The following is a 27,713-nucleotide window of genomic DNA, read 5'->3' on the forward strand; positions in this document are numbered from 1 at the left end:
GCGGGAGAGACGGCGCATGGGGTTCTGCCTTTGTTGGGTCAAGGGCGGGGGCCCGGGGTTTCATGAGCTCACTTTGTTGGTGAATTTAAAATGTAAGAGTGGGAATGGGGGCGCAGGAAGGGAGAGGGGGCCACTCAGGCCTTTCTGAGGGGGCTTTGTGGGTGGGCTGCCTGGTCCTTTATCCGGGGGTCTTGCTAGTGGCCGTGTTGTACGGCGGGTGGCGTGTCCATTCCAGGTGGACGCCTGGGCAGTCAGAGGCTTTGAGTCAGGCACTGACAGAACGATGTGTGTGCCCCTCTTTCCTGGTGAATTTGAAAGAGAAGAGCAGGCTTTAGAGCTTCCATGACCCGTGAGCTCCCCCTAAGGATGGTTTGGCGCCAGTGGCGGCAGCTCTGAGCAGTGGGATCAGGGCCTGCTGGAGAGCCGGGGTCGCCAAGGAGGAGCCGGCCACCCTGGGCGTGGGGGCTGGCGGGGGCGAGGACAGAGGGCTGGCTGCAGGGTGACGTGGGCCTCTGGTTTGCAGATGTACGGGTCTGAGGAGGACGGCAGCATAGACGAAGACGCCCTGTCCAGCATCCTCAAGACCGCCTTAGGGGTGGCCGAGCTGACCGTGACCGACCTTTTCCGGGCGATCGACCAGGAGGAGAAGGAGAAGATCACGTTTGGTAAGTGGGCCCAGCTGTGCAGGGAGGTGTCCCCAGGAGATGAGCAGCAGCCACAAGTGGAGTCCCTGCCCACAGGGCTCACCAGGCCGCCCTGCCCTCGTGGGGCACAGACAGACGTTCTGGGGAGGAGGGTTCCTCCCGGAGCCTGGCGGGGGTGAGTGGGAGCCTCAGGTCTCATTTCTGCACAATTCCTAGAAGCGGATCCCAAGCCTGGCTGTGGAGCTCAGGGCCCCACGAGAGATGCTGTCCCTGGGGCTGCAGGCGGCCTGTGCGAGGCCGGGCTGGAATGGGTGGCCCACAAGCGTCCACGATCAGGGTCCTTGAGGAGGAGCAGACCTGACCCCATCAGGACTGGCCTCTGCAGGGGTCTCCTCTCCCAGGGATGTTCTGGCTTCCTCACCTGTAGCCACACAAGGCAGGTGGCCGAGATCCCCAGGGACTCAGACCTGAACCCTGGCTGCGGGCAAAGGAGGAGGGGCTGGGGCAGTGGGACCCCAGGAGGCGGCCCCCTCGCCCACCAGCAGGCACGCACATTTCAGAACCAACACGTGTCCTCGCTAAAAACAGAGCCGACGTTTGCTCAGGAAAGGTCACTGCTCACGTCTTGCTTGAACGTGTTTTTAAAATTGCGCCCAAATGTCAGACACGGGTGTGTGTGTTGGAACAGCTGTGTGCGCGTGTGTCTGCCTCGGAAGCCAGCAGTGCGCCTGCTGCCTTGGGCTTGTGGCTAACCCGCTGCAGACCTCCTCCTGATTCCTCCTGGCGGAGCTCAGCGTGTCTCCCACGGCCACCGGAGTCCACAGTCTCTGTGCCCAGGCCCTGAGTGTCACCAAGCTCTGGGGCCCTGAGCGCTCTCCACCCCAAGGCCACCGGGGACGCACAGGCACAAAGCCAGTCAGGCCCCACAACCAGCTCGGAGGTGGCGCCCATGCGTGCCTCGTCTCCCCTGAGCATGGCCGTGTCCATCACTAGTGTCTCAGAGAGTCTCAGGTCACTGCCTGGGTGCTTCATCCAGCCCCTAAAGCAGCTCCTTTGATGAACGGCACCTCCCCCCCTCACGTGCCGAGTACCCGGATCAGACCCGTGAGTTCAAAATCCCGCTGTTTCTTTCCATTTCCCCAAAGCGGGAATTGCTGAAGTGCGCAGCAGCCGCTCCTCTGTCTGCACAGCGATTCCGTGCACAGCAGAGCTGAAGTGCAGGTGCCCCCTGCCCTCCAACAGCATCCGCAGAGTCCAGTCCCCCTGGAGCGGGTGAGGCGACACCCACACGGTCCGGGGAAAGAGCCCACGAATTCCAGACGGGGCCCCCGATGTCCCAGTAACCAAAGGTGCCTTTGTCTTTCCAGCTGACTTCAACAGGCTGGCAGAGACATCCCCCAACTTTGCAGAGGAGTACCTGTACCCCAGCCAGACGCGCCCTGACAGCCCCGCCCAGCCCCCGCCGGCTCCAGCCCCCAACGGCTTCTGCGTTGACTTCAGCCCTAAAAGCTCGGACGCTGGGGAGAAGCCTTTTCATAAGAAACTGGACTAGGACGGAAGGTTCTGGAGAGACGAGGCCTCTCCTGCCCCAGTGCCGGTGCCACCCCACCACCACGTGGCGCCAGTCCCGTCTGCCATGCCAGCCCTGGGTTCTGCTCTCCCACAGACGCCGCGTTCACGTCCTCAGGCCCGAGTCCTGGGAGACCCAGGCGTGGTTCTGACCCTGTTTCTTTGTGAAGAGCCCGGCATGTGGGAGGGCCCCGCTGCAGAGCCATGGAGGGGACCCGCGCATGGCCTGCCCTGCCTGCCTCGGCCGGCTCCACGCACCCTCCCTTCCGGGGCAGGCGGGCAGGCAGGGGGCTCGGTGTGGCTTGTTCTCCCTGGGCCCCCAGTTCTCAGTGTCCCTCACGGTTCTCCCTCTGTCCTCCTGGGTCAGCCCTCCGTCTCCGCGTGCACAGCAGACGGGTCCCGGGCGTGTGATTCCGGCACAGAACCATCACCCACTGCGTGGCGTCCGCGTGCAGAGCCGCCCCTGGTTTTTAAAGTTTCTATATTTGTGGGAGCTCACAAGCATTTTATAAACTTCATTTAGATACTTCAGGAAACATTCAGCATTTTTTTAAAAAACAAAAGAGATTGTTTTTCTACACTTCATTTTCGTTTGAGGGTCAGAGGACATCTGTTTATGGGCCTGACTTTGAGAGAAGCTGTCCGGGCTTCGACTCCCTTCTCTGCAGCCCCTGAGCTGGGTCCACGCCGGCGTCTGGGCCCCACGGCGCCGGCCGGCCGCCCTCTACCTGCCCGTCCTCCTAAAGCCCCTGTTTATACACGTGACCCGCTGGGTGTTGGTTTCTGTGTCACGTGATCTGCTTCGCTGTGCGTGGACTCGATCAACGCGGGGTGCTGGGGAGCGGCTGAGGCAGGGTGCGGACAGCCCGCCTGCTTCTTGGTGGTGGATGTGGCTTGGCTTGGCACGGCAGATCCTGGTGGGAGGCAGCCCATTGTCCCCTTTGCTCGGGTCCCGGGTAAGATCGGGCGCAGCGGCCGCCCCCGTGCGTCTGGCTGACGTGCCTCTGAAGACAGAGGAGCCGTGTGGAAGGGAACGGCGTGGGGAGCACAGGAGCACACTGAGGGTGTCCAGTGACAGCCTCGTGCCACGGTGACAGGGGTGGCATCGACTCCATGAGACGTCTGTCTGCAAGCGTGGGGTCGGGTCCCCTCTCTGAGCCTGAGGTGCTCCAGGCACGCGGAAGGTGACACTCGTCACCTGATTCATGCCTCGTGACATCGCTGGCACGTGTCTTTAAAGCACAGTCATTGCCACAGACTCTGGTTTGTTCCTGAAACAGCCTCTAGGTCTGTTTGGGGAAAAGACTTATTTTGAGTTTCTAAGACGAATTGGATTTTATATTTAGGGCGTCTCAGTAGAAAGCAACCCCCAGGGCTAGAAGTGCGGGGAAAAAGTCTGCTGCCTCCCCGAGATGCACGACACCCACTTCTGCCCCTGGACCTTAGAAACGAGGTGTTGGCTTCCAGGCACGGTCCCTCCGCCTCCTCCCAGCGTGCACCTGCCAGGCGGGACAGGGTGCTGGGTTGATTCCAGGGCCCTCGGCTCCTCGGACACAAAGGCATCCAGTGCAGCCCTGGTAGCTAGAAGTAACTGATTTTATAATCATAGATGCATAAAGAGTCATTTTTGAAAGAGAAAAACCTGCAAATGACCAATGAAGGGGGTGAACAAACTAAGATATTCCGGGGGAAGGAGCCGACTGGCCTCCGTCCTTCATGTCTGCGGATGAAGAGCTTTTTGAATGAAAAGCTGCTGCATTTTCAGGAAAAAGTCTCTGAGAAGCAGACTGGGAATGGATGTTTGTCCCTCCTGATTCTTTCCCCTTCCTCAGCAGCGCGGCATCCGCGGGCCGTCAGAGCTGTGAGTGTGTAGTTTGAGTTAAATCCCTTTCTGTGAGATGAGGACAGACGGGCAGCTGCGGCCGGCCCCCCTGCAGGGTCCCACTGGGCACGAGGTCGAGGGTGGGTGCGTGGCGGGGAGCCGGGATGTCAATGGAATGAATAAAACGTACACTTGAGGATGCATTTTATGTGTGTGGTTTTTTCTTATAAAAACAACAACAGACACGTCCTAGGCAGCAGAACCAGTCCAGGTGAGCTTTCTAGTGCTTTTCTATCATGTTTGCAACACACAACAGTTGAAATTTTATAGAAGACCCTTTTTTGACAGCAAGGAAAGGTCTGGACTGTTTGATGTCCTATCGACAGCGGCGGGCGTCCTGCAGAACTCTGACTCGCGCGGCCGCCTGCCTCCCTGGGAGTTGATTTCTGTGGTTTCTCTGATTTAAACACACGATTTAGACACACTTTGTCATGCAGAGAAAATGGATCTTCATTCATCCTCCTATTAAATCAGTAAAGGATCTAGAAATGAAAGTGAAAGAAATAGAGCTGATGTATTCCAAGTGGAAATCAAGGTTACCGAGCCAAGGCTGTAGGGATAGACTAACACTCGTGCACGTCCACAGCGGTGAGTCGGAGAGACGAGCCACATGAGAGGGTGCATCCTGGCCCCACGTGGTCGGAGGGGAGACGGATGCGCACCAGACGCAGTCGTTCACGCAACTGTGGCTTTTATTTACTTCTCTGTGCTTTTAGGCATTTGCCCTTTTTAGTGCAACCTATGGGCATTGCCTTTGAAATTGGTTAAATTGGGGTTTTTTGAAGAAAAGAGTTGAAGCAGAGACGGGATCAGATGTTCCACACCCAGAAACCCCCGGCACTGGGTGGCCCGGCCGTGTGGTAAGGGGGGCGCCGGCCGCTGCAGGGTCTGCTGTGGGGTTTGCCGTGGGGCCTGCCGTGGCCTCTGTGTGTGCTCGGTTCTCCGTTCCAGAGGGGAGCAGGCTTTGCTTAAGCGTGTGCCCTGGGGATGCCCTCAGAAGCAGAAGCAGGTCAGCCCTGCCCACCTGCCTGCAGCCTCCACCCCGACCCCCATCTGCTGACCCAGCCGAGGCCGCTGCAGGAGAGTGTCGGCCTCAGCCCCGGCTCGGGGAACGGACCGCCGTCCACCCCTTCCGCCATTCAGTGTCCATACTCACCCTTCTCCCCGAATTCACGTTACGGACATGTTTCCTCCTAACGTGATGCTTTGCCTTCTCCCAAAAAGGTAAGGAGCCCGTGAACCTTCACCCCTGTCCCCGGCTCATAGTACTTCTTCTAATACAGTCACACACCCCCCTGGATACCTGTGACATAAGAACTGAGTTACAAAGTTCACCACTCTCCACCACTGACATCCATCTACAGAACAACAGGGGCGCCAAGAAGTGGGAAAGATGAGTGACGGGTTAACAAGCTGGCGTACAGGCTCGCACACACATGTACACGAGCAGCAAACTCACCAGGCCAGGAAGGCGATCCGTGCAGTCGGCACCACCCTAGTCTGTAGCTACTTACTGGGTTGTGGCCAGTGTTTCTGACCTCCTCCTTCCGGTCCCCACTCCCTGCTCCCTGGGCTCCAGCCTCCACCTCGGAGGCTCAGGGCTCTTTGCCTCATGAGAGGGTCCAGGTTTCTACTCCGCAGCCTTGGAGCCTTTGTCGGCTTGTCTTTACCACTCCCAGTGTCAGTGTGAAGGAGCCCAGAGGACCCGTGGGGTTCAGACACACCAGCCCCTGCCCCATCTGTTGGCAGCATCAGGAACGCTCTCCTTGCCCTGTGGGTTCAGTGCCAGGATCTCTCCAAATAGCTGGTGACCGTCTGAACTTTCAGTGCAATGGCTCAACTGTGTCCCCAGGGAGCAGTGTCCCATCCTTGGGAACTGTGACCTTTAAGGCAAGAGCCCAAAGTTGCAGAGAAGAAAAGCAGCCAGCAGGGCTGATCTGTGCTGCAGTAACAAGGCGAGCCGCCGAGGCTTGGGGGCAGCAGGTAGATTGCTCCTCACCCCCCTCCTAGGGCGGGTCGCTGCAGGTCTGCCGGGCATTATCTTCTGGGTCCCTATCTGAGAGTGCAGCCCTCTCCTGGGAAGGACACAGGGAGCAGAGAGGTGACAGACCAGACACGGATGTTGAATCCTCCACGCAGAAGTAACACGTGTCAGTCCAGAGGGATCCCGTGGCCACAACTGAGTTCAAGAGGCAAGGACGTATGTCCTGGAGACAAGACACTGTAAGGAGGGACAAGGGACGTTTTGAACAGTAACGCAAGCCCAAGTAATTCCTGGGTGTGAGAGAGAAGCCGTCCCACTGCCACCCTGCAGTCACAGACGTGCGTTCTGCTGTGACACAGCACCGCCCTGGTCCATAGATCGGTGCACATCCTCTACGTGATGGACATCACACCCATCAGGACCCCACAGGCTGCCACCCCCCACGGGCAGCCTCCCTGGAGCTGCAGAAGTCATTCCTCATCCGCCAGGCCCGCTGCTTCTGGGTGGGGGCCTCAGCAGGGGGTCAGGAGCATCCTGTCGTGCAGCTTCCTTTGTGGTAAAACAAATCCTTTCAAGGTGGAATACGAGATGGGCGATGCTGAGGAAGCCGTGTGTTACGTCCGCAGATGGTGCTGGCAGAAACACCGAGGGCAGAGAAGACACATCCCTCTCTGGGATAAGTGTGTTAAGACGAGGACGGATATTTCCCCTCAACGGTGAGGCCAGTGTAATCAACCTGACGCCTGGGGAATAGAGCCACATCAGGGAAAGTACTGGACCTGCTTCTGACAGGGGGAGTCCAGTGGTCCCCACACCAGCCTGGCGTGTTCCTGGGGCATCAGGGCTGTGTCGTTGACCTGTGCTTCCTCTCGCTCCCTCCAGGGCCACTTTGGGCAGGAGTCCATTAAGGAAAGAGGGAAAGAGGCAGGTCGACGTGGGTCGTACCTGGATGGGGTTACGGGAGACTAGACGCTGCGGAGAAAATGTCAGTGAGCCTGAATGTGCAGCAGCGTGTGGTCCCAGTGAAGCACAGACGGGAAAGAAAACTGACAGAAAGAAGACGTATCAAGTGCTCTGTCATAGAGATTAGAGTCCCAGAAAAGGGGAGATCAGGATAGAAAAATTATTTGACAAAATAATGGCCAGAACTTTTCCAAATCTATAAACTCAGACGTCCAAGAAGCTCAACATGCCACACGCAGAAGAAACAACAAAAATACAGCAAGGCACATCACAAAATTCTGAAAGCCACTGATAAAGAGAAAGTCTTAATAGCAGCCAGAGGAAAAGAAAACATCATTGAGGAACAAAGATAAGAATGAGAGCCGGTTTCTGAAGACCCTGGTGGCATCTTCAAAGGGATTGAAGACTAAAACCGTCAACCTAGAATTCTGCGCTAAAAGCAACATCATCAAAAGTCAAGGCAAAATAAAGACGTTTTTCAATAAGAGAAATCTGAGCTAGTTTGTTGCCAGCAGAACATTATTGCCAACAATGTTGAAAAGTCTTCAGCCAAAATAATAGAATGCCGAGTGGAAATCTGGGGCTGCAGAAAGGGTTCATATCATTTGAAGGTGGACTGGGATGTTAAAAATGTATATTGTAGATGCCCCAAAGAAAACACAACAAAATAACAAAAAACAGAGAGGTGCGAATAATAATCCAATAGTAGAAATAAAATGGGATATTTTTCAAATATTGCTTTTATCCAAACTAAGCAGGAAAATAAGAGAAAAAGAGCAAAGGACAGGTCACGGAAACGGAAAACCACCAGCAAAGGGTGAACTTGAATCCCCCACATGAGCAGTGACAGTCAGTGTAGATGAGGACTCTTAGATGGCAGTCACTAGACCAACGAAAATTCAGCACCTCACTCTGTGCTGGTTGAACCCACATGGAAAGTGGAAGAGTGGGGTATAGACGCAATCGGCAAACAGCCATGAGAGCCTTGCTGTGGCCGATTAACACCACACAGCGGGACCTTTGAGACAGGCGCGCGGCCCGTGCCAGAGACAAACATGGCGGAGGGTTCTGCTCAACGGGAAGACAGAATCCCGAAGGGGTATGTACCTGACCCCATAGCATTAAGACAGTGAGCCAACACGCACAGGGTTAAAGGGAGAAATAAACAAACCAGCCATCACACTTGGAGATTTTAACACAGTTCTCTCAGTGATCAATAGAACCACTGGGGAAAGAAAAGAAATTATGTAGAAAATTGGAACGACCCCATTTACCAAATTGACTTAATTGCCATTTCAGGTGGGCATGAAGCAGTTGACAGACTGGACCAAATGCTTGGGTACAGAGTAAATCTCAATAAATTTCAAAGTATTTGAATCACTTGGTGAGTATGTTCCCTCATCAAAATGAAGCCAAATAACATGCTTTCTGCCCATATTCCAGCCCAGAACCGAGCTCCAAAGCCCGCATCACTGCACGGGGACTGGGGGTCTGCTGAGGACGACAGCGGAAAACCCAGTGCTGACGAGCCATACGAGGCCCCCTGATCTGCAGTTTCGATTTCCACGGTTTCAGTTACCCGTGGTCAACAATGGTCCAAAAATACTAAATGGAAAATTCCAGAAATAAACAATTCACAAGTTTTAAATTGCCCACGTCACTCGCCTCACTTCGTCCCATCACGTAGGTGCTGTGTCATCTCACGTCATCGCAAGAAGGGCGAGTGCAGTGCAGTCAGACGTTTAGAGAGAGAGACCACATTCACGCAGCTTTTACTGCACTGTGTTGTTATAACTGCTCCATTTTATCATCAGTTACCGTTGTTAATCTCTCCCTGTGCCTAATTTATAAATTAAACTTTATCATACACATGTATGTGTAGGAAAAAACGTAGTATATACAGGGTTCAATGCTGTCCATGGTTTCAGGCATCCACGGGCGTCTTGGAATGGATCCCCCATGGATGAGGGGGCGTGACTGTATTGTCAAGAGCTGGTTAAGTTCTGATTAATTCTTTTAAACTTAGTAAAGGTGAACGAGTCCACAGTTTGCTCTGTCGAGATGGAGGAACAGATTGTGGATCTGCCCTCCCTCCTGAGACACAGGTCATCAGGTGCAAAACTCCGACAGGTTTTGCCTCAGCAGCGAGGAAATATTAACCCTAGACGAAACACGACTCTGGTCCAGCCAAACAAAGCTTGAAACAAGACCTGACCAGACTGGTTAGAAGTAACTTGCCTACCTGCAGCCCCAAACAAAGTTCCAGAATATTCCCGGGAAAACAGGCACCTGCACCCCGTGGGGTGGAATCCACAAAGCCTTGTATCCAGTCAGAAATCACCAGGATGAAAAAAAAAAAAAAGGGAAAGATCTATAATCAACAGCAAGAGAAATGACTCAGGCGATGGAATTAGCGGAGGAGGACACTGACGACGGGCATACAGTGTAGCCATTCCATTGTGCACGTTACAAGCGCTAAAGCAGCTACTACAGTAACAGCAAAGAGATATCACTAGTCATGCGACAAAAGAAGGGGAAATGGAAATTCAAACAACCTACTCGACCCAAAAGAGGGCAGAAAAGGAAGGAAAAGGGGAGAGAGAACAAGCTGGAAAACTAGAGAACAAGTAGCGGATGGCAGAGTCAAATCCATGTTGCCAACATCCACATCAGTGCAGACGGTCCAAACACCCCCGGCAGACAGCAGAAACTCTCAGACTGGATGTAAAAGCCAGACCCAACTAGGTGACGCCAGTAAGAAACCCAGAGATTCCAAAGACACAAAGGGGCCAGGGGGAGAGAATGGGGCCAGCTCTAACCTAAGGAAAAGTGGAGTGGCTGTCTTCACATCAAAGTGGATTTCAGAGCAGAGGTCGTTAGCAGGTCCAAACAAGGTCACCCATGATAAGGACCAGTCCAGGAGGACATCCCAGTCTTGAGAGTGTGTGTGCCCTGACAGCTGCGCTCAGCGTGAACGAAGCAAAGACTGATAGTCCACACGCTCACACTGGAGACTACTACGACTTTCTCCCACTAATTGATAGAACGAGTGTCCAGAACCATTGTGAGCACGTAGAAGATTTGAAACCGGGGCAAACCAACCTGACCTATCTGATGTTTGTAGGTAGTTCACCCAGTAACAGCAGAACACTCATTCTTATCAAATGCATGTGGGAAACTTACCAAGGTCGACCATATTCCGGACCATAAAGTGAGTCTCAATAAACTTAAAAGGATTCAAGTGATAAGAAGTATGTTCTCTAATGAGAAAGCAAATAAATCACGTGCCAATGTAAGAGATATATCCAGAAAAGAATAAAAAAGTATATCCAGAAAATTCTCACATATTCAGAAACTAGTTAACACATGCGTAAATAACAGTGGATCAAAGAAGAAATCAAAAGGAAAATTAGGAAATATTTTGAGCTGAAGGTAAACAGACACAATATATCAAACTCTATGGCATCCAGCTAAAGCAGAACTTAGGGGAAATTTATAGCACTGCTGCCCAAATTAGAAAAGAATACAGGTCACAAATCGATGCCAGCCTCCCCCTCAACAGATCCCAGCTGGCTTTTTTTGTAGAAATTGGAAAGTTGGCTCTAAAATTCATATGAAAATACAAAGGACTTGGAATAGTCAAAACAGCTTTAAAAAAGAACAAAGTTGTCTGACTTACATCGCCTGACTTTAAATGCCTTTCAAAACCACCGTCATCAAGATGGTGTGTGTTAGTCAGCCCCAGCTGCAAAAACAAAATACCACAGAAAACAGAAACTTGTTTCCTCACAGTTCCAGAGGCTGGGTGTCCAAGATGGAGGCGCTGGCCAGTTTGGTTTCTGGGGAGAGACGTCTTCCTGGCCTACAGACGGCTACTGTCTGGCCGTGTCCTGACATGGCAGAGAGAGAACGAGAGGTCACTTCTTCTTCTAAGGCCGCAGTCCTATCAAATTAGGGCCCCACCCTGACGGCCTCACTTTGTCTTACTTATCTCCTAAAGACCCTGTCTCCAGATACAGTCAAATCGGGGGTTAGGGCATCTGGGGGACGGACACGGTTCAGTCCATCAAAGTAGATGATAGATCAAGGAAACCGTCCAGAAATAAACCCACACAGGTGGGTCAACTGATTTTTCAACAAAGGGGTAAAGGCATTGTAGTGGAGAAAGGATGTCTTCTCAACAAGTGATACTGGAACAACTGGATATTCATATGTAAAATAATGGCCTTTCACCCACACCTTACACCAGGTTAATTGACAGTGGATCATGTACAGAAATGTACAACCTAAAGTTTGAAAAATTTTAGAGGAAAACATAGGAGAGCATTTTTGTGATCTTGGGTTAGGTAAAGATTTCTCAAACACAACACCAAAAAGCAGGATCCAAAAAAGAAAAAAACTGATAAATTAGGCTTCCTCAAAATTAATAACTGCTGTTCTTTGAAAGACTCTATTAAGAGAATGAAAAGACAGTCCAAGATTGGGAAAAATATTTGCAAAGCACCTCTCTGAGAAAGGACTTGTGTCCGAAATATGTAAAGAACCCTCAAAACTCAAGAATAACATGACAACCGAAGTGTGCAGCAGATCTGAACAGACACCAGATGAGAAGCTATCCCGATGGCAGCCACACACACAGGAGGTTGCTGAAACATCTTAGTCATTAGAGAAAGGTGCATTTAAACCACAACAAGACACTACTACACACCTATTAGAATGGCTAAAATTAAGACGACTGGTCATACTAAGTGTTGATGGGGATGTGGAGCAACTGAAACTCTCGCACACTGTTCACGGAAACGTGAAATGGTCTAATCACTTTGCAAAACAATCTGACAGTTTTCAAAACAGTTAAACACACATCTACCAAATGACCCAGCCATTCCACCACCAAGTGCTTACCCGAGAGAAATGGAGGCGTATGTCCATGGAGACTTGTACACAAATGTTGAGTCATTTTATTTGAAAAAGCCAAGTGTCCACCAATAGACAAATGGACAGACTCTGTCACGTCTACACAGTGGAATACTACTCAGCAATCAAAAGGACTTTACTGACTCGTGTAACAACCTAGACTCACCTTAAACACGCTGAGTGGGAGAGAACGCGTCTGAAAAACAGTACTTACTGTATAGTTCCATTTATATAAAATTCTGGGGAAAATGAATCTGTAACCGGCAGATCACTGGTTTCCTGGGGGTGACTGTACAGGTGGGTTACAAAGAGGCATGAGGAAAGTTTGGGTGGTGACCGTGTTCGTTATCCTGACTGTGCTCATGTTTCCGTGGCCACATAAATAACTCCCCAGTTGTACACTTGACATGTGTGTCGTTTGTTGTCAATCATACCTCAATAAAGCGGTTTTTAAATAGAAGACACCAAGGCAAGATAAAGCCAGAAACAATCAAATGAGTTTCATTAGGATGGTGGATTGTGAATGATGCTTCCTGTGTCCCCCAACTTAGTTCCTCTCTTTCAAGACTTTTTTGGCTACTGTGGCTCCCTTGCATTTCCATATACGTTTTAGAACTGGGCAATCTCTTCAAAAAAGCAAGTCAGAATTTTGGTTGAGATTGAGTTGAATCTCTGTATCAATTTGAGAAGAATTAGCATCCTAATAATATTGAGTCTTTCAATCAGGAACATGGTCTACCTCTCCACCTGTTTAGGCCTTTTTAGTTTCTCAGCACTATATCCTAGTTTGCAGCATGTATGTCATACACATATTTTAAGCCTAAGCATTTTGTCTGGACGCCATTGTAAACGAAATTACTTTACATTTTATTTTACAGCTACGGTTGATTCTGTCATATCCTGTGACCACGCTAAATCCTCTTATTAATGCTAGTAGATGTTCTGTAGATTCCTCAACATTTTCTGCATAAGTAATCATGTATCCTGCCAATAAAGATCTTGCCGTCAATTTCCCAATTTTCTTTGAAGTCTCTTACTATATAGGCAAGCCGTTAGCCTCTGATTCAGTTGAGAACTTCTCTCTGACCATCCCTCCTCTTGGCTGGGGAACACCTGAGGCACGGCTGGGCCATCTGCCCCCTGGGGAGACTTCTCCACACGGTGCCTTCTGAGTGTGGCTGTAATGCACAGCGTCCAATTCCTGGTGGGGTGGGTATATTGTGTGCAACATACAGAATCCATATGTTTCCCCCATCAGATGGTCACATGACACTCCCATGAAGCCACAGTGTGGGTTGAGGAGGTGGTACCAGTGCAACAGGAATTCCTGGGGCTGAGTGTGTCTTCAGCAGCTGCTCGAGCCTGGTGTTGCATACATTGCCTCCATCCGATGATGGCACAATGCTGCCTGTACCAAACGTTACGCATGGCAGGTTCATTTGTGATGGGCTGCTCAGTTACATGGTAACTCGGAGTTCCAGGAGTTTCCGCTATGGCTCAGTGCCATACGTATTCAAAGGAGAACAAGTCTTTTTCAGAAGAACGTTCCGCTGTTCTCCAAAACTCTAGCGTCTGCCCCGTGAGTCGCCTGCAGGGGGTGGCAGTGGCTCCACGCGACCTCAGACCGTCCAGGATCTTTCACACTCTGCGAGACCCATGTTTCTCAGAGCGCAGTCCCTGCGCCAGCAGCATCAGCCGCACCCGGGAACTTGTTAGAAATGCAGCTTCTCAGGCCCCAGCCAGACCTGCTGAATCTGAACCTCTGACAGTGAGATGCAGAAATCCGGGCTTTCCATGCATGCTGACTTTATTTAGGTGATTTCAGTGGGCGCTGAAGTTTGAGATCTGCATGAGGTCTCTTGGGAGAGCAGCTTGCTCACAATTCCACCTGGTACAGGACTCTTTTTCTCTGGGCTAGCCTCAAAACCAAACACGTCACAAATAACTCAGTAAATGGGCCAGAAAACATTCCCAATGTGGGAAACCCCTAGGCCCCAAGAGGCTCCCCACGTAAGGTGGTTCTTTCTTAGGAGCAGGATCGTGAGACGCGTGAGTTACCTTCCACTTCGGGTGTGTGTCATAGCCAGTCCCTGACCCACAGACCCGTGGAGATGTCACCAAGACGGTGAGCCCTAGCGTGGTTTATTTTCTTTTCTCCAGTCCCTAGCAAGCATGTGTCTTCCCGAGGCGTCTTGATGTCTTTACTTCTTGCTCACCAGGCTGACTCCCCACGATGTCGTCAATGTAGGGGACCAACGTGATATGCTGTGAGTGACCTGACGGTAACGGTCTCTGTGACTGGAAATGACCGCCAGCTGGACAGCTGAGGGAAGAGCCGAGATAGGACAGTGAAGGGTGCTGTTGTCCCTGAAACGTGACAGGAAACTCTCTATGGTCTTTCCTAACAAGTACGGGGAGAGGGTATTGACTGCATCAAGAGCTGCAGAGACCAGGATGGCGCTGAGTTACTGCTGTCAGGAAATCAGCAGCTGAACCTGGAGCTCAGTGTCCCGCGGCCGCTGCCTCAGGCAAAGCCGGCTTTCTGAAGAGCTCACAGGAGCCGCTGAGAACTTCCATGTCCAGCACCGCCGATGCACGCCTCTCCTTCCACTTCCCGATCACACGTGATGGGCTCTCATTGGTAACTCTAACCCAGTCCCACACAGCGAGTGGCAGAGGAGATCTGAGAAGCTGTGGTGCTGATGCCAAGATGACAAAAATGCAGCTCACGTGGGATGCTAGAACTGAGGTACAACCAAGGAAAGCGTTTGAGAGCGTTCCCAGGGCTGCCGCGATGGGAAACGCCAGGACAACATCAGGGCAGCAGGACCGAGGGCGAGCTGCTCACATCGGGGTGAGGAGGCAGACGGTTCCAAGCAATAACAATAATAAAACAACAACCATAAGAACAGACATCTTGCCCTGCACCTTAGTGCACCTAGGGGAGACTTACACTTCTGTCGGAGAGTTTGGAGACGAATTAATGATAAAAACATGGAAAATAAACCAATGAGAAAATAAGCAATTGTTAACTCAAGGGAAACCAAAAAACTTCCAAGAAAGAAAGTGAAATCCTAGGACGCCATAGCTCGGTTTGCATAATACGAACATCTCAGTCTGGAGCTGTCACGGCCTGAACGTCTGTGTCCTCTAAGAGTCCTGTGCGGAGGCCCTGGCCCCAGCGGGGTGTTCTGGGAGGTGGTTTGGTTTAGATGGGGTCATGGGGGTGGAGCCCCAGCTGGTCTCAGAGCCCTTGTAAGGAGAGACCGGAGAGTGTTCCCACTCGCTCCCCGTCACCCCCATCTCACCTTCCTCCCCCACGTGAGGACACAGTTCCAGACCTTGTCCTGCTGGCACTCTGATCTTGGTCTTTCAGCCTGCAGCCTGAGAGAAGTCCGTGTCTGCTGTTTAAGCGGCCGGCCTGTGGCATCCTGTTACAGCAGCCCAAGCCGCCAAGATGGGAACACAAGCCACTGCACAAATTATAGGTGGGATATAATACAGAGAATTAGGTTAAAAATTGCTTGATGGGGGGCCAGCCAAGCGGTGTAGTGGTTAAGTTTGTGTGTTCTGCTTTGGCGGCCTGGGGTTCGAAAGCTCGGATCCCAGGCACCGACCTTCACACCTCTCCTCAAGCCACGCTGTGGCAGCATCCCATATAAAATAGGAAGATGGGCATGGATGTTAGCTCAGCAACAATCTTCCTCAGCAAAAAGAGGAGGATTGGTGGTGGATGTCAGCTCAGGGCCAATCTTCCTAAAAAAAAAATAAAAATTGCTCGATGGTTTGGAGGGGCAAAAGGTGGGAGGGGTGGTGCCACCCACTTGAGGTGTTGCAGGGACCCTCAGTGAGGCCCTCCTGCACCGCCTGTGGCTGCCCCACTGCATGGGAACTTCTGCCTCCTCCTGAGGATGCAGCAGGGTCCCGGGGGCCGACCCTGGCCTGAGCCCTGCTCCCGGGTGCCCAGCCACCGTGCTGTGGGGAGTGCCGTGCTGCAGCATCCCCCACCCACCGGGGCAGCCACAGTGACACAATGGCACAGGGGTGTGGTAGTCAGCATCGCTCAGACCCCAAAGAGCCTACGGCTTGCAGACAGCAGCTGACTCCTCTCTCCGGAGCAGCAGCTGTGCTCCTGCCCCACTGGTGCTCCTCCTCACGAGGTCCCCACTCAGGACAGGCTCCCTCTGCAGCCCCTCACTCCCTCCTTCACGAGCCGGGTGGGGCCGCACGGGGCTGTCCGAGGGCAGGCGGCTGCCCGGCAGCTCAAGGACCGCGTGCTGCCCATGAGGTTCGTTGCTGAGGTGACGGCTATTTCAGTCCTTGTCACATGGTGTGAGGGTGTCAGCAAACAAAGGGAGCGGCCGACAGACAGTCAAGGGGGCGAGGGAGCTGCGGTGGAGGCATCCCCACGTGGGTTCGGAGCCCAGTGCCCTATGAGGGGACTGGTGCCACCGTTCCGATTGTCCCCTGCATGTACAGCAAAGATGGCTACCTCAGCAGGTGCACTAACAAGGGAGCACAGCCCCACTGAGCGTCACCCGTCCCTGCCCAGTGCCTTAGGAAGTGCGCACCGAGTTCGTCCTCATCCCTCCATCAGCACCACCACCTAGAGTCCCCTTTCCCCTTGGAGCCTCAGGACCCCCCTCGTGCCCTCCCCTCCGAGTCTCTGCCTGTCCAGAGGAGCTGCCCAAGCTGCTGTGGCCACGTGTCTGTCACATGGCACGGTTTTAAGGCACTGCCTGTTCTAAGCGGCTCCACTCAGGAACAGGCCTGATAAGCTTCCTCTTTGTTATGGGTTGAATTGTGCCCCCAGCCCCAGGACTTCAGAATTTGGAGACATGGTCTGTGCAGAGGTGATCAGTTACAACGAGGCATTAGGGTGTCAGGGTGGCCCCAACCCGACAGCACAGGGAGAATTTGGACACACACGCAGAACGCCGCGTGAAGAGGAGGGCAGGGATGGGCTGAGGCTTCTACAGCCCGGACACCGGCAGATGACAGAAGCCGGAGGGGCCTCCTGTCAGAGCCTCAGAAGGAGTCAGCCCTGCCCACACTGGCCTCGGACTTCTGCCTCCAGAACCGAGAGAGAATAAGTCTGTTGTGTAAGCCGCCCTGTCTGTGGCACTTGGTCACGGCAGCCCCAGCACCAATCCATCCTGAAGTTGAGCCTGGGACCGACCACATGACAGTGTGGCACCATGAGCTCTCCGGCTCATCCTAACAACTCAGGGATGCCGAGGCCCCCTCTGCAGCTGCACGCCCGTCGGTTGACACTGATCTGGGAGGAGCCCGCGCCTCCACGTGTGGTTCCTGTGTCTGGTTGTTTGCACTTTCACTGGAACAACCATGACACTCGGATCTGCTCATCCCGACCCACTGATTCCACCCTAACCCTGCAGACAGCTTTCTGAAGCTCAGACAGAATCCCGTGTTTATCCATCCACAGCTCCGGCCTCTGGGGAAGCCAGCAAGCAATACCTGACACCTCATGTGGCCTTTGTCCCCTCACGGAAGTGGCACCATGGGAAGCACCCATGCTGCCTTCCAAAGCAGGGGTGCAGCGTGCTGCCCAGGACAAGACACAGGGCAATGTCCGGCAGAGGCCTCCTGGGGGTGGCACCCGGGTGAGTGGCATCACGGGCAAGGCCACTTTGGAGGCAGCTATCTGCACCCAGACCCGTGGCTCGCCAGTGGCCCACCCAAGACTGTCCCCCGGCCCTCTCACGGGCTCTGCAGCTGCAGCTGGTCCACGGCAGATGTGCGTGGCCATGCTCCACGCTCTCCCTGCAGCCATCCCCGGCTGTGAGCCAACAGCAGCAGCAACAACGAGGATAGTAAAGCCGGCCAGGCACTTGGGGCAGAGGTCCAGGCCTGCCAAGGTCAGCCCTCTAATCAGCTCTTAACCACATGTTGTCTGCCTGTGCAGGCGCAGAGGCGGCGGCCCTGATGGGGAAGGTGCAGATGCAGGAGCCAGCAGCTCTGCCTTCTCCCTGTCCTCTGTGGGCCAGGCTGTGGGCCCAGCTCCCTGGTCGGTCTGCTCTGAGAACATCCTCAGGGGCCTTTATCCTAATTCCCGTGGTTCCGGAGAGCCCAGTGGCAGGGGCGGAGGCTCCCAGATGCAGGGGCTTCTCCTTCTTGGCCCAGGGCAGGCACAGGAGTGTGGTACACTCCACAGAGGAGGCTGCCCCCTTGCAGCTGTGTCCCCGTCACTGCTCCTCCTGTCACTCTGCTGGGCTTACATTCCTTCTCAAAAGTTTTCGTTTCGTGTGGTGTGTTTTTAATATTATATATTTGGACTCAGTGGTTCTACCTGTGCTCTTTTATGTAAAGAAAAACCTTTCTTTGGTGGCATGTGTGTCCTTGGCCCTATTGACTAAGGTCCCAACATCGGAGCACTGTTTTTTCTATTCTTTTTTTAAATTTTATTTATTTATTTTATTTCTTGAGGAAGATTAGCCCTGAGCTAATATCTGCACTAATCCTCTTTTTACTGAGGAAGATGGGCCCTGAGCTAACATCCATGCCCATCCTCCCCTACTCTACATATGGGATGCCTGCCACAGCACAGCCTGATACACGGTGCGTAGATCTGCACCCGGGATCCAAACCGGCGAACCCGGGGCCGCCAAAGCAGAACATGAGAACTCAACCACTGTGCCACCAGGCCAGCCCCAGCACTCCTTTTTCTTGACGCCCGTGTTGCTGAGTTTCTGTGGGGAGAGGCAGCCCTCATGTGACGGCCATCGGTGCATTACAGATTCAAGGTGGCACGTCACCGTCTTCTGAAATCCCTGTCACCCACCTGAGTACTATGGACTGAACTGTGTCCCCCCAGATGGTCGTGTTGACTCCTAACCCCCTAAGTGATGGCACTGAGAGGTTAAGGGGTGGGCCTCTGGGAGGTGATTGGGTGGTGACGGCGGGGCTCTCGCAATGGGACTGGTGCCCATGTGAAATAAGAGGCTCGAGAGAGCTCCCGCCCCTTCCGCCATGTGAGGACACAGGGGTGAGAGGACGCTGTGAACCAGGAAGGGGGTCCTCGCCAGGCATCGAGCCAGTGCCTTGATCTGGGACTTCTGGCTGCCAGAACCGTGAGGAAGGAATTGCCGTGTTCATAAGCCGCCCAGTCGTGGTGTTCTGTGGCAGCAGCCTGAGTGGACTGAGACCCTGAGCCTGGGGTCCTCCCCGCTTGGTCCTAATTCAGCCTGAAAGGGCAAGTCCTGCTGCCTCCTGGGTACCAGCCCCGTCCTTGGCACGGCCCGTGGTCAGGAGGCTGTGGGAAAGGCAGTGAGGCTGGTCCTGGGCAGAGGCCCCAGCGAGGAGGGGAAATGGTGCTGAGGAGCCAGGGTGCTCTGAGGTCCCCTGACAAAGGGACACTGCTTCTGTGACACTGCCGAGCAGGGACCTGCAGCCCAGAGTGCAGAGGGCAGGGCCTGGTGTGGATGGCACTACAGGGAGTGCACTGGGGGAAATCAGAGGATGCCGGGGAAGGTTAGTGCCCCCAGTTAGTCCCCAGGGCTCTGTGACTCTCCTGGACGGCCCTTCGCACCTCCGTGTCCAGGGCCTTGCTTGGTGGTCTGGGGACTCCATTTCTCTGCATCGTGAATGAAAAATCTTGCCAGGGGCATCTCTGCAACAAAGATTCCGAGTCGGTTCATCGGAGCGCTGGTATCAGGAACCTTTCCAGACCCCCCCCCCCGCCCCCCCCCGCGGAAATCATTACCGATGTGAGCGGGATTCGAGCTCCTAGTTCCAAGCGATGCACGCTCCACGCGGGCAAAGGGCGGCGACGCTCTGCTCCTCGCACCGACGCCACCGGACACCCAGTCCCGCGCGAGGGCGATGCTCGGGCCACAGAAGGACCCACGTCTCCACAGCCCGGACCCAGCCGACGATCGGGGACCTCGGGGCCGGAGACCGGGGCTCGAGGCCCAAGGAGCGAAGGCAGAGCCCCAGGGCCAGGTCCTGAGGCTGCTGGTCATCGCAGGGGCAGGGGACGCCCCCCCCCCCCCCCCCCGACACCACCCGCCCGACCCGGGATCCGCGCCCCTCCGGCCTCCCCAGCTCTGCGTGCGGCTGGGGCTGCGAGACGTCCCCAGGCACCGGCGTCGGGAGGTGCGGCCGCAGGGGAGGAGTCGCTGGAGCGGGTGGCTGGGGAGAAGGGTCGGTGCAGCGGCTGGGGAGGGGGTAGCGTGGCCCGGCTCAGCCTGGCAGGTTCCCGCGCTGCGCCCCGCGCGCCCGCCGCCCAGCTCCCTCCCGGCGGACTGCTCCTCCCGGACTTCGCCGGGCCGTACAGTGGGTGGGCCACGGGAGGCCCCAACCCCACCCCAAGGCAGTTGCCAGTGCGCACAGCAGCCCCAGGGGGTGAGGGCGAGGGTGGGGAGGAAATCTGGACCCTTCCCTCCGGGAAACTGCCCGTCTCGGTCCTGCGACGCCTGGGACCCTGAGATGTCGCCGCTCCACGCGTCCAAGTGTCCAGGACGCACAGACCTCGGGCAGAGCGCTCTGCTGGCCGCAGACCGGCGGCGACCTCCTCCTCCCAGCTGTCCAGGTCCCAGGGGCGGGGTGAAGGGGCGCGGCAGGGCTAGTCCTCCGCCCACCCGGGGCGGCGTGGAGGCGGAGCCAGGGCCGGCGGGCGTCCCTGACTGCGGGCGGGGAGGAGCAGGGCGGGCCCCGCGACAGAATAAGAGCCCGGAGGCCGCGGCCGCCCAGCGCAGCAAGACCCAAGCCGGAGCTTTCGCGCACGTTTGGCGGCAGGACTCCAGCGCAGAGCCGAGGCTGGGCGGGCAGGTAAGGCAGGCGCACCCCGTGGGCGCCTCCCCGCACTTCTCTCTGCGGACCCCAAAGGCCGTGGCTGAGGGGCACCAGGTTGGGGCGATCACCGTCGGGGGCGCCGCGTCCGGTGGATGGCAGCGTCTCGAAAACTCGCCAACAGTCAGGGGTGCACAGTGCGTCCCGAAAGTCCCATTCGCGACCTTAAGGCTGTCAGTGGCTAAGAGATGTGTGCACAAGAGGGAGTTGCAGGGCTGATGTGCGCCCCCTTGGCCCTGGCCCCGGTCCAGCCTCAGGCTTCGGATGATGGGGACACGGGAGGTCGTCCCCAGAGTCCCTGCCGCGCAGGCACAGGTCGGGGTGGGAGGGTGGTGCGTGGCTGCTTGTTGCTGATTCCCTGGTGTTGAACCAGATGCGGTGCAAGGGGAGGCGGACCTGGGCAAAGTGGACCCCAAGTTCGGTCGGGGCGGTTTTCTCAACCAATGCTTCATCTCGCAGAGTTCATCTGTGATCTCTAGGATCTGTGTGGGCCTGCGGAGCTGCGGGCCTCTGTGCGTCCAGGCTGATGGTGGGGGAGAAGGGAGCGAACCACACTTTATCAGCCAGCTCTATTTCTCCTTCTGGGCTCAGTGAGGAAAGACGCTTTCTAAGAGGCCGTGTTTTGCTTTCTGTACCCAAACCTGGCCTTTGAGGGGGATTTCAGCAGTGGGGTGGGCTCACCCCCAGCGCTGAGGGTGGGCTTCCGGGCAGGTGTCCCCCATGTGCCTGCAAGGGCTGTGGTCAGAGCAAGATGGCTGGGAAAGGCCATCTGAGTCTCCAGCCCTCTCCAACTGGACCCCACTGCAGGCCAGGCCCACCTGCTCCGCAGCCACTGCCACCGCTTCTGGGCTGTTCTCAGGCGTCTCAGGAATGTGTTGTTGGGTTTGTCACGGGGGGGTGAAGGGGCCACAGAGAAGTAGCGCATAAAATAACTTTTGTGAGTGTTTGTTCAAACTTGGTTGCAGAGGAAAATTATCCCATTTGGCTGCCACCTCCCTTCTGCTTTAGCCAGTGTGTGCGTGTGTGTGTGTGTTTATGCACGTGTGTGTACATTCGAAACAATGCTGATGGATCCAAATGCCAGAAGTCATATTTGAAGCTGCTGTTGGCTGGGACCGTGTAATTTCTTCTGTTCTCCTTGATTGCATTACTCCTGGTTTAGGAAAGTGATTTGAAAACAGTTTCCCTGGTAAAGTTGCTGAGTACAGGAGCTAGCCTACCCCTTGGGCAGATCCTGACAGGACGCTCCCATCTCCCCTCGACTCTTCCACGTGGGGCTCATGAGTCGCAGGTGGCGGGTGGATGTGGGTCACACAGGCATTCCTTGAAGAAACCGTTGTGATCGTTATATTTAAACTTTGAATTACCGTGGCTGATTTTGGTTATAGAAAATTTGCTCTTTACTTTTATTGCTGAGTGTAAAGAAAGCATATGTGCTGTTATAAAGACTCATTATTGAATGCTGTTTGAAGTTATGAAATTACTCCCTGGGAATGTGGGGGAGGGCGGAGGTGACATCTTGCATGATTATTAAAAGCAAAGTTAGAGATCACACAGCATTTCACTTTGATGGGCATGGAGACCGACGCTGGGGAAAGAGGGCACAAAGCCGAGTCTGTCCTAAGGTTTCCCCGGCTGGTCTCCCCTTGTCCCCTCAAGGAGAACGAGCTTGTCTCCAGCCATCCTCAGCCTCGGCTGTGTCATCTTAGGTGCTTGCAATGTATTTGTTCCACCTGAAAGAAATGAACGTAAATGCCTCAGACCTCTCAGATGGCTGCTCTCGCCACTGGGCACATCCGTGGTTCTGCTGCTAAATGGTTGCATTCCTGTGTGTGTTTATTTTTCATGCTGGCTGAAGCCCAGGAGGGAAGAAGCGCAGGATCCTAGGTTCCAGTCTGACCATGAATAGAAGCAAATGCTCTGTGGGGCTGATGTCCTCCGCGGTGGCCCCAGCTACGGAGCCCAACGCCGTGGGCCCAAAGGCGGTGGAGCTCGTCCTGATCAAGGAGCAAAACGGGGTGCAGCTCACGAACTCCACCCTCATCAACCCCCCGCAGACCCCCGTGGAGAACCAACAGCGGGAGACCTGGAGCAAGAAGGTAGACTTCCTCCTCTCGGTGGTCGGCTTCGCGGTGGACCTGGCCAACGTCTGGCGATTCCCTTACCTGTGCTACAAAAATGGCGGGGGTGAGTCCAGACCCCGCCCTCCCCAGCCCCTGCTGAGCTAGAGCCACAGGCGGCTGGAGGTGCTTTCGAGAAATGCGCACTCTGGCGAGATAACTGCTTTCTTAGGTGGGATGGGGCTCCTGACTTAGCACTAGGGGGGGTGCAGGTTCCCCCAGACAGATGTCACAAAACTGTAGGTGCAGCAGGGGGTAGAGCTCAAATGACGTCCTTCCGTGTCTGTACCCTAAAGTTGGGGACATGGGGGCCAGGGAAGCAGACGCTGGAGTTAGTGGTTGGAGGTGCCATGGCTCTGCCTTCTGTTTCCAAAGGTCATTTTCATTCCAGAAAGAAAACTCTCAAAGGCCCAAAGAAGGGCATCTTTGGCAACTTCAATGGTGTTTACAAAGTGTGCTTGTGAGGGAACTTGGAGTGGCAGAAGATGCCCTGGACATGTGCCCTTCTGCCTCCATGCGCTCCCACTGCTCCCTGACCTCAGCCAGACCTAGGACCACGGCTGTCCCTGGACGCAAGGCAGAGAACTAAGATAAGGGGCAGGGTCAGCCCAAAAGTTCCAGTTGAGAAGCCAGTTAAGTTGGTGCTCATTTCCCATGAGCCCTCCTGACGCCTCCATGTCCCCTTCCGGTCCTCCATGCCTCGCTGGTCACTGTGCTGCAAACCTGGAGAACCTTGGGAGATCTTCTTGGGGAGGGCCTTCCAGCTGCCGCTGAGTGGTAGGTTGGCATTACTATGCCCGTCATGAGGCCTAAGCAGGCACAGTAAGTTGCCCAAAGACAGACTGAGCTGTGGGGCCTCCCCATCCCAGGAGGAGAGCCATGACAAAGCTCCCTGTTATTTGAGGCAGAGCAAGAGGGCTTCAGAAGGCAGAGTCCAGGGCCCTGAACTTTGTGCCCAGGGTGGGGCACAGCTCCAGGAGGCTTGAGGTGCTGCCCTGGAGGAACTCTGGCCCCTCGGGCAGTACCTGTCAGCAGATGGCTTCAGCCGTGGCCTCAGTGGGGGCAGGCTGAGAAGGCCAGAACCCTTGTATGGCCAGAGTTGGGAGCACAGATCCCAGAGGATTCAGAACTCAAGAGGGGCAGACATTTCCACAGGGGGGCAAGCGGGGCAGAGGCCAGGCCTGCTGGGCAGGCAGGGAAGGGGCTGCACCCTGGAGCAGGGCTGCAATGTGGGCGAGGCCTTACCTGCTCTGCTCTTGAGATGAATTCATCACTTGGGGGACTGGTTGGGGGCTTCACTAGGGATGTGTCAGGGCACTGGTGACAGTGGGGCCAGGCTGGAGGTAAGGGAGCACCCCGTGCAGCCTGTGACTTTCCTTTGGAGGGTGGCCACGCTGGGGAGCTCCAGGGAGGAGCAGAGAGTGGGGCGGCATGCACGGTCAGCTGTAGAGACGGCAGGGCCTCCGCAGCCCCGGGCTGAAGGTGCTGTCCTCCCACAGGTGCCTTCCTGGTCCCTTACCTGCTCTTCATGGTCATCGCGGGGATGCCCCTCTTCTACATGGAGCTGGCCCTTGGACAGTTCAACAGGGAGGGGGCTGCCGGCGTCTGGAAGATCTGCCCCGTCCTGAAAGGTAGCCTGCGCCTCCTAGCACCTGGGGGGAGGCGGCCCACGGCGGTGGCCCTGGACCAATCCTGTGCATCCGGTCCTGCTTTGCTGGATAACCGTGCACATGGGCCCACCATTTTAATTGTGGTCCTCCCTTTAAAGATCTGTAATGACCAAGGATTCTAGAATGTGTTCTCTCGCGCCCAGCTGAGGTCTCCTGCAATTCATCAGCAGTGCTATTTTGTTAAAGTGGTAGATAAGATAAAACATCCATCTATATACCCATCTACTATCTATCATCTGCCTATCCATCATCTAGCTCCCTATATCCACATCTGTCTGTCTATCTACTTAGCATCCACATCTATTTATCTTCTATCCATCATGTATCTCCCTATCTACCTATCATCCACATCTGTCTGTCTATCTACCTATCATCCATATCTATTTATCGTCTATCCATCGTCTATCTATCATCCATGTCTATCTATCCATCATCTATCTGTCCATCATCTTTCTACCTATCATGTATCTATCTATCTACCTATCATCTGTCTATCATTTACCTATCTATCATCTGCCTATCCATCATCTGTCTCTCTATCTACCTACCTATCTATCATCCACATCTGTCTGTCTATTTATCTACCTATCTGCCTATCATCTGTATCTATTTATCATCTATCCATCATCTGCCTATCCATCATCTATCTCTCTATCTACCTATCATCCATATCTGTCTGTCTATCCATCTACATATCTACCTATCATCCGTATCTATCTATTTATCATCTATCCATCATCTGTCTATCATCCATGTCTATCTATCTATCCATCATCTATCTACCTATCATCTATCTATCTATCTATCTATCATCTATCTATCAATCTATCTATCATCTATCTATCATCTAACATCTACCTATTATCTATCTACCTGTCATCTATCTATCTGTCATCTATCTAACATCTACCTATCATCTATCTATCCATCCATCCATCCATCCATCCATTTGCATGAGTTTGCTAGGGCTGCCGTACAAAGTACCACAAACTGAGTGGCTTAAACAATACACATTTATTGTCTTGGTTCTGGTGGCCAGAAGTCTAAGATGGAGGTATCGGTGAGGTTGGTTCCTTCTGAGGCTCTGACGGAAAATCTGTTCCGGGCCTCTCTCCTTGACTCGTGGGTGACCATCTTCTCCCTGTGTCTTCACACCATCTTCCCTCTATGTGCATCTCTATATCCAAATTTCCCTTTTTGTAGGGAAATCGTCATATTGGACTAGGGCCCACTCTAATGACCTCATGTTAACTTGATTGCCTCTGTGAAGACCCTGTCTCCAGATAAAGTCACATTCTGAGGTGCTGGGGGTTAGACTTCAACAAATGAATTTTGAAGGGACACAATTCACTGCATAACACTATCTATCATCTATATATCCATCCATCAATCTATCCCTCTATCTAGCTATCGTCTGTCATCCATCTATTTATCATGTCTCCAGCAACCATCTATCACCTATCTATCAATTATCTATTATCTACCTGTCTATCATCTATCATATCTATCTATCTATTATCTATCTATCATGTATCTATCAACCGTCTATCATCCATCCATCATCTATCTACCTACCTCCCCATGGATCTATCATCCATCTAACTATCTAGTTATCCATTGAGCTTTCCCTACTGCTGAGGCAACGCCACGGTGCCATGGGGCAAACACAGCTCGTGCCGAGCCCGGTGGCATGCCTGGTGACTGACCCTCCCATGATCACCTCACTCCTCCTCACGAGAGCCCTGGGGAAGCCCACGGCATGCTGTCCCCGTCTCAGAGGTGCAGCACTGAGGACTGGAGGCACTGAGTGACTCGCCCATCGCCTCGACAGGGGCGGGGTGGGATTCGACCCCACAGCTGTCTAACTCCCCAGTCCAGCCACCGGGTCACGCCTGCCCACTGGGCCAGCACTGCATCTCAGGAGCTGGTGGCACAGCGAGGGTCCAGGCACTTCCTCAAAGAGACACAGGGAGGCGCCTGCTGCAGACAACTGGCTTCATTAAGAAAATGGCTTTTAAAAAATCATTCTTTGGATTTTCTGGGAAGTTCTTGCAAAGTTGGTTCTCTTGAGAAAAGCGGAAGCCCCAGCGGTCCCCAAGGACGTGCTCTGGGTGGGTCAGTGGGTTCATGATCAGAGACAGCAACTCATCCATCCTTCGGGATGAGAACATCTCACAGCTGCACGGTCGTCTCTGCGAGGAGGACACGGCCCTTGAGGCGGCGGAAGCGCTGAGGCTGGCCAGGCGTGAGGGCTCCTCCCGGTCGCTGTCTGCTTTCCTTCTTGATGGCCTGCTTGGTGACTCTTAAGATGTTAGCAATTTTTTCCTGGGCTAGCTGATTCATGGGCCCACCTTAAAATGGAGCTACAGAGAGACCTCCCTCCCCACCCCCCACACACATCTTCAGAGCCAGAGAGGGACAACTCTGGGTTCAGGAGCCAGGAGCTGGCATCCCCTGGGTGGGTGTGCATGCAGAAGTCAAAGCTTAAATGCGTTGCCTGAGGCTCGGCTGGCACCGTCGTTGTTTCTGGATGGAGGAGTGCGGTGGTAGCTGCAGGCACCAGGCACCTCTTAGCGACAGATGCGTGTGTCGAATCAGACATTTCAGCGTCTGTTGGCTGGCACAGTGTTGATCCGGGCGAGGGCAGTGAACCCAGACTAACAGTTCATGACACAGATGAGTTCATCATGTTCTCCTGGGCTCCGCCGGGCAGCGCTAACATGTCACGCAGTCATCCGCTGTGACGAACCAGCGCTCTGGGGTCAGTATTTCCATAGCATTAAAATGCCAAATCAGAAATTAAGCGTCCCCACCCTCAGGTGACCGTTCTGGGGAAAAGTTGAGGAAGGATGCCTCCACACACAAATTCGCACCTCTGGACTTCCGAGAGTCGCCCCTCACATCTGGAGTATGTCAGGTTCTTTAGTGACGTGACCCTGTGCCACCTCCCACCAGGGAGTCCAGTGCTGACTCACAGGAAATCCGCTCCTGCCTGTGATCGGCAGGGCTTGGAGGGACCTGAGGGGAGGGGACAGGACGACGACCCCAAGGGTTTTGTGTTGCCGTCTATAAAATGTCAATCAACGATTTCCAAGGATTTCGAAGCACTACTTAGTCCTAACAAATTTGCATTAAGACAGAAAATCTGACTCCAGT

The 27,713-nt window shown here is 54.1% G+C and overlaps 2 protein-coding genes across 8 annotated transcripts in view; both read left to right on the plus strand.

The window, feature by feature from the left end:
• The window catches only part of LPCAT1 (lysophosphatidylcholine acyltransferase 1), a 66,805-nt gene extending 62,567 nt beyond the window's left edge, over positions 1–4,238 (plus strand). For all 6 annotated transcript variants that reach the window (XR_011530492.1, XM_070587249.1, XM_070587253.1 and 3 more), the window contains 2 exons: positions 524–665; positions 2,012–4,238. Coding sequence is in view for 5 of the 6 variants with exons in the window: in XM_070587249.1 (XP_070443350.1) it covers positions 524–665; positions 2,012–2,196 (327 nt within the window). In the remaining variant the exon portion in view is untranslated. The remainder of the gene's footprint in view (positions 1–523; positions 666–2,011) is intronic.
• Positions 4,239–20,580: 16,342 nt separating this feature from the next.
• Positions 20,581–27,713, plus strand: part of SLC6A3 (solute carrier family 6 member 3) — a 39,486-nt gene continuing 32,353 nt past the window's right edge. Inside the window, exons 1-3 of one of the 2 annotated variants that reach the window (XM_008544183.2) lie at positions 20,581–20,746; positions 22,626–22,954; positions 24,387–24,518. In XM_008544183.2, coding sequence (XP_008542405.1) covers positions 22,669–22,954; positions 24,387–24,518 — 418 coding nt within the window. In that variant the 5' untranslated portion in view covers positions 20,581–20,746; positions 22,626–22,668. The remainder of the gene's footprint in view (positions 20,747–22,625; positions 22,955–24,386; positions 24,519–27,713) is intronic. The other variant, XM_070587254.1, reaches the window with a different exon arrangement.

Source organism: Equus przewalskii, chromosome 20, assembly GCF_037783145.1.
Source record: "Equus przewalskii isolate Varuska chromosome 20, EquPr2, whole genome shotgun sequence".
Classification (NCBI taxonomy): domain Eukaryota; kingdom Metazoa; phylum Chordata; class Mammalia; order Perissodactyla; family Equidae; genus Equus; species Equus przewalskii.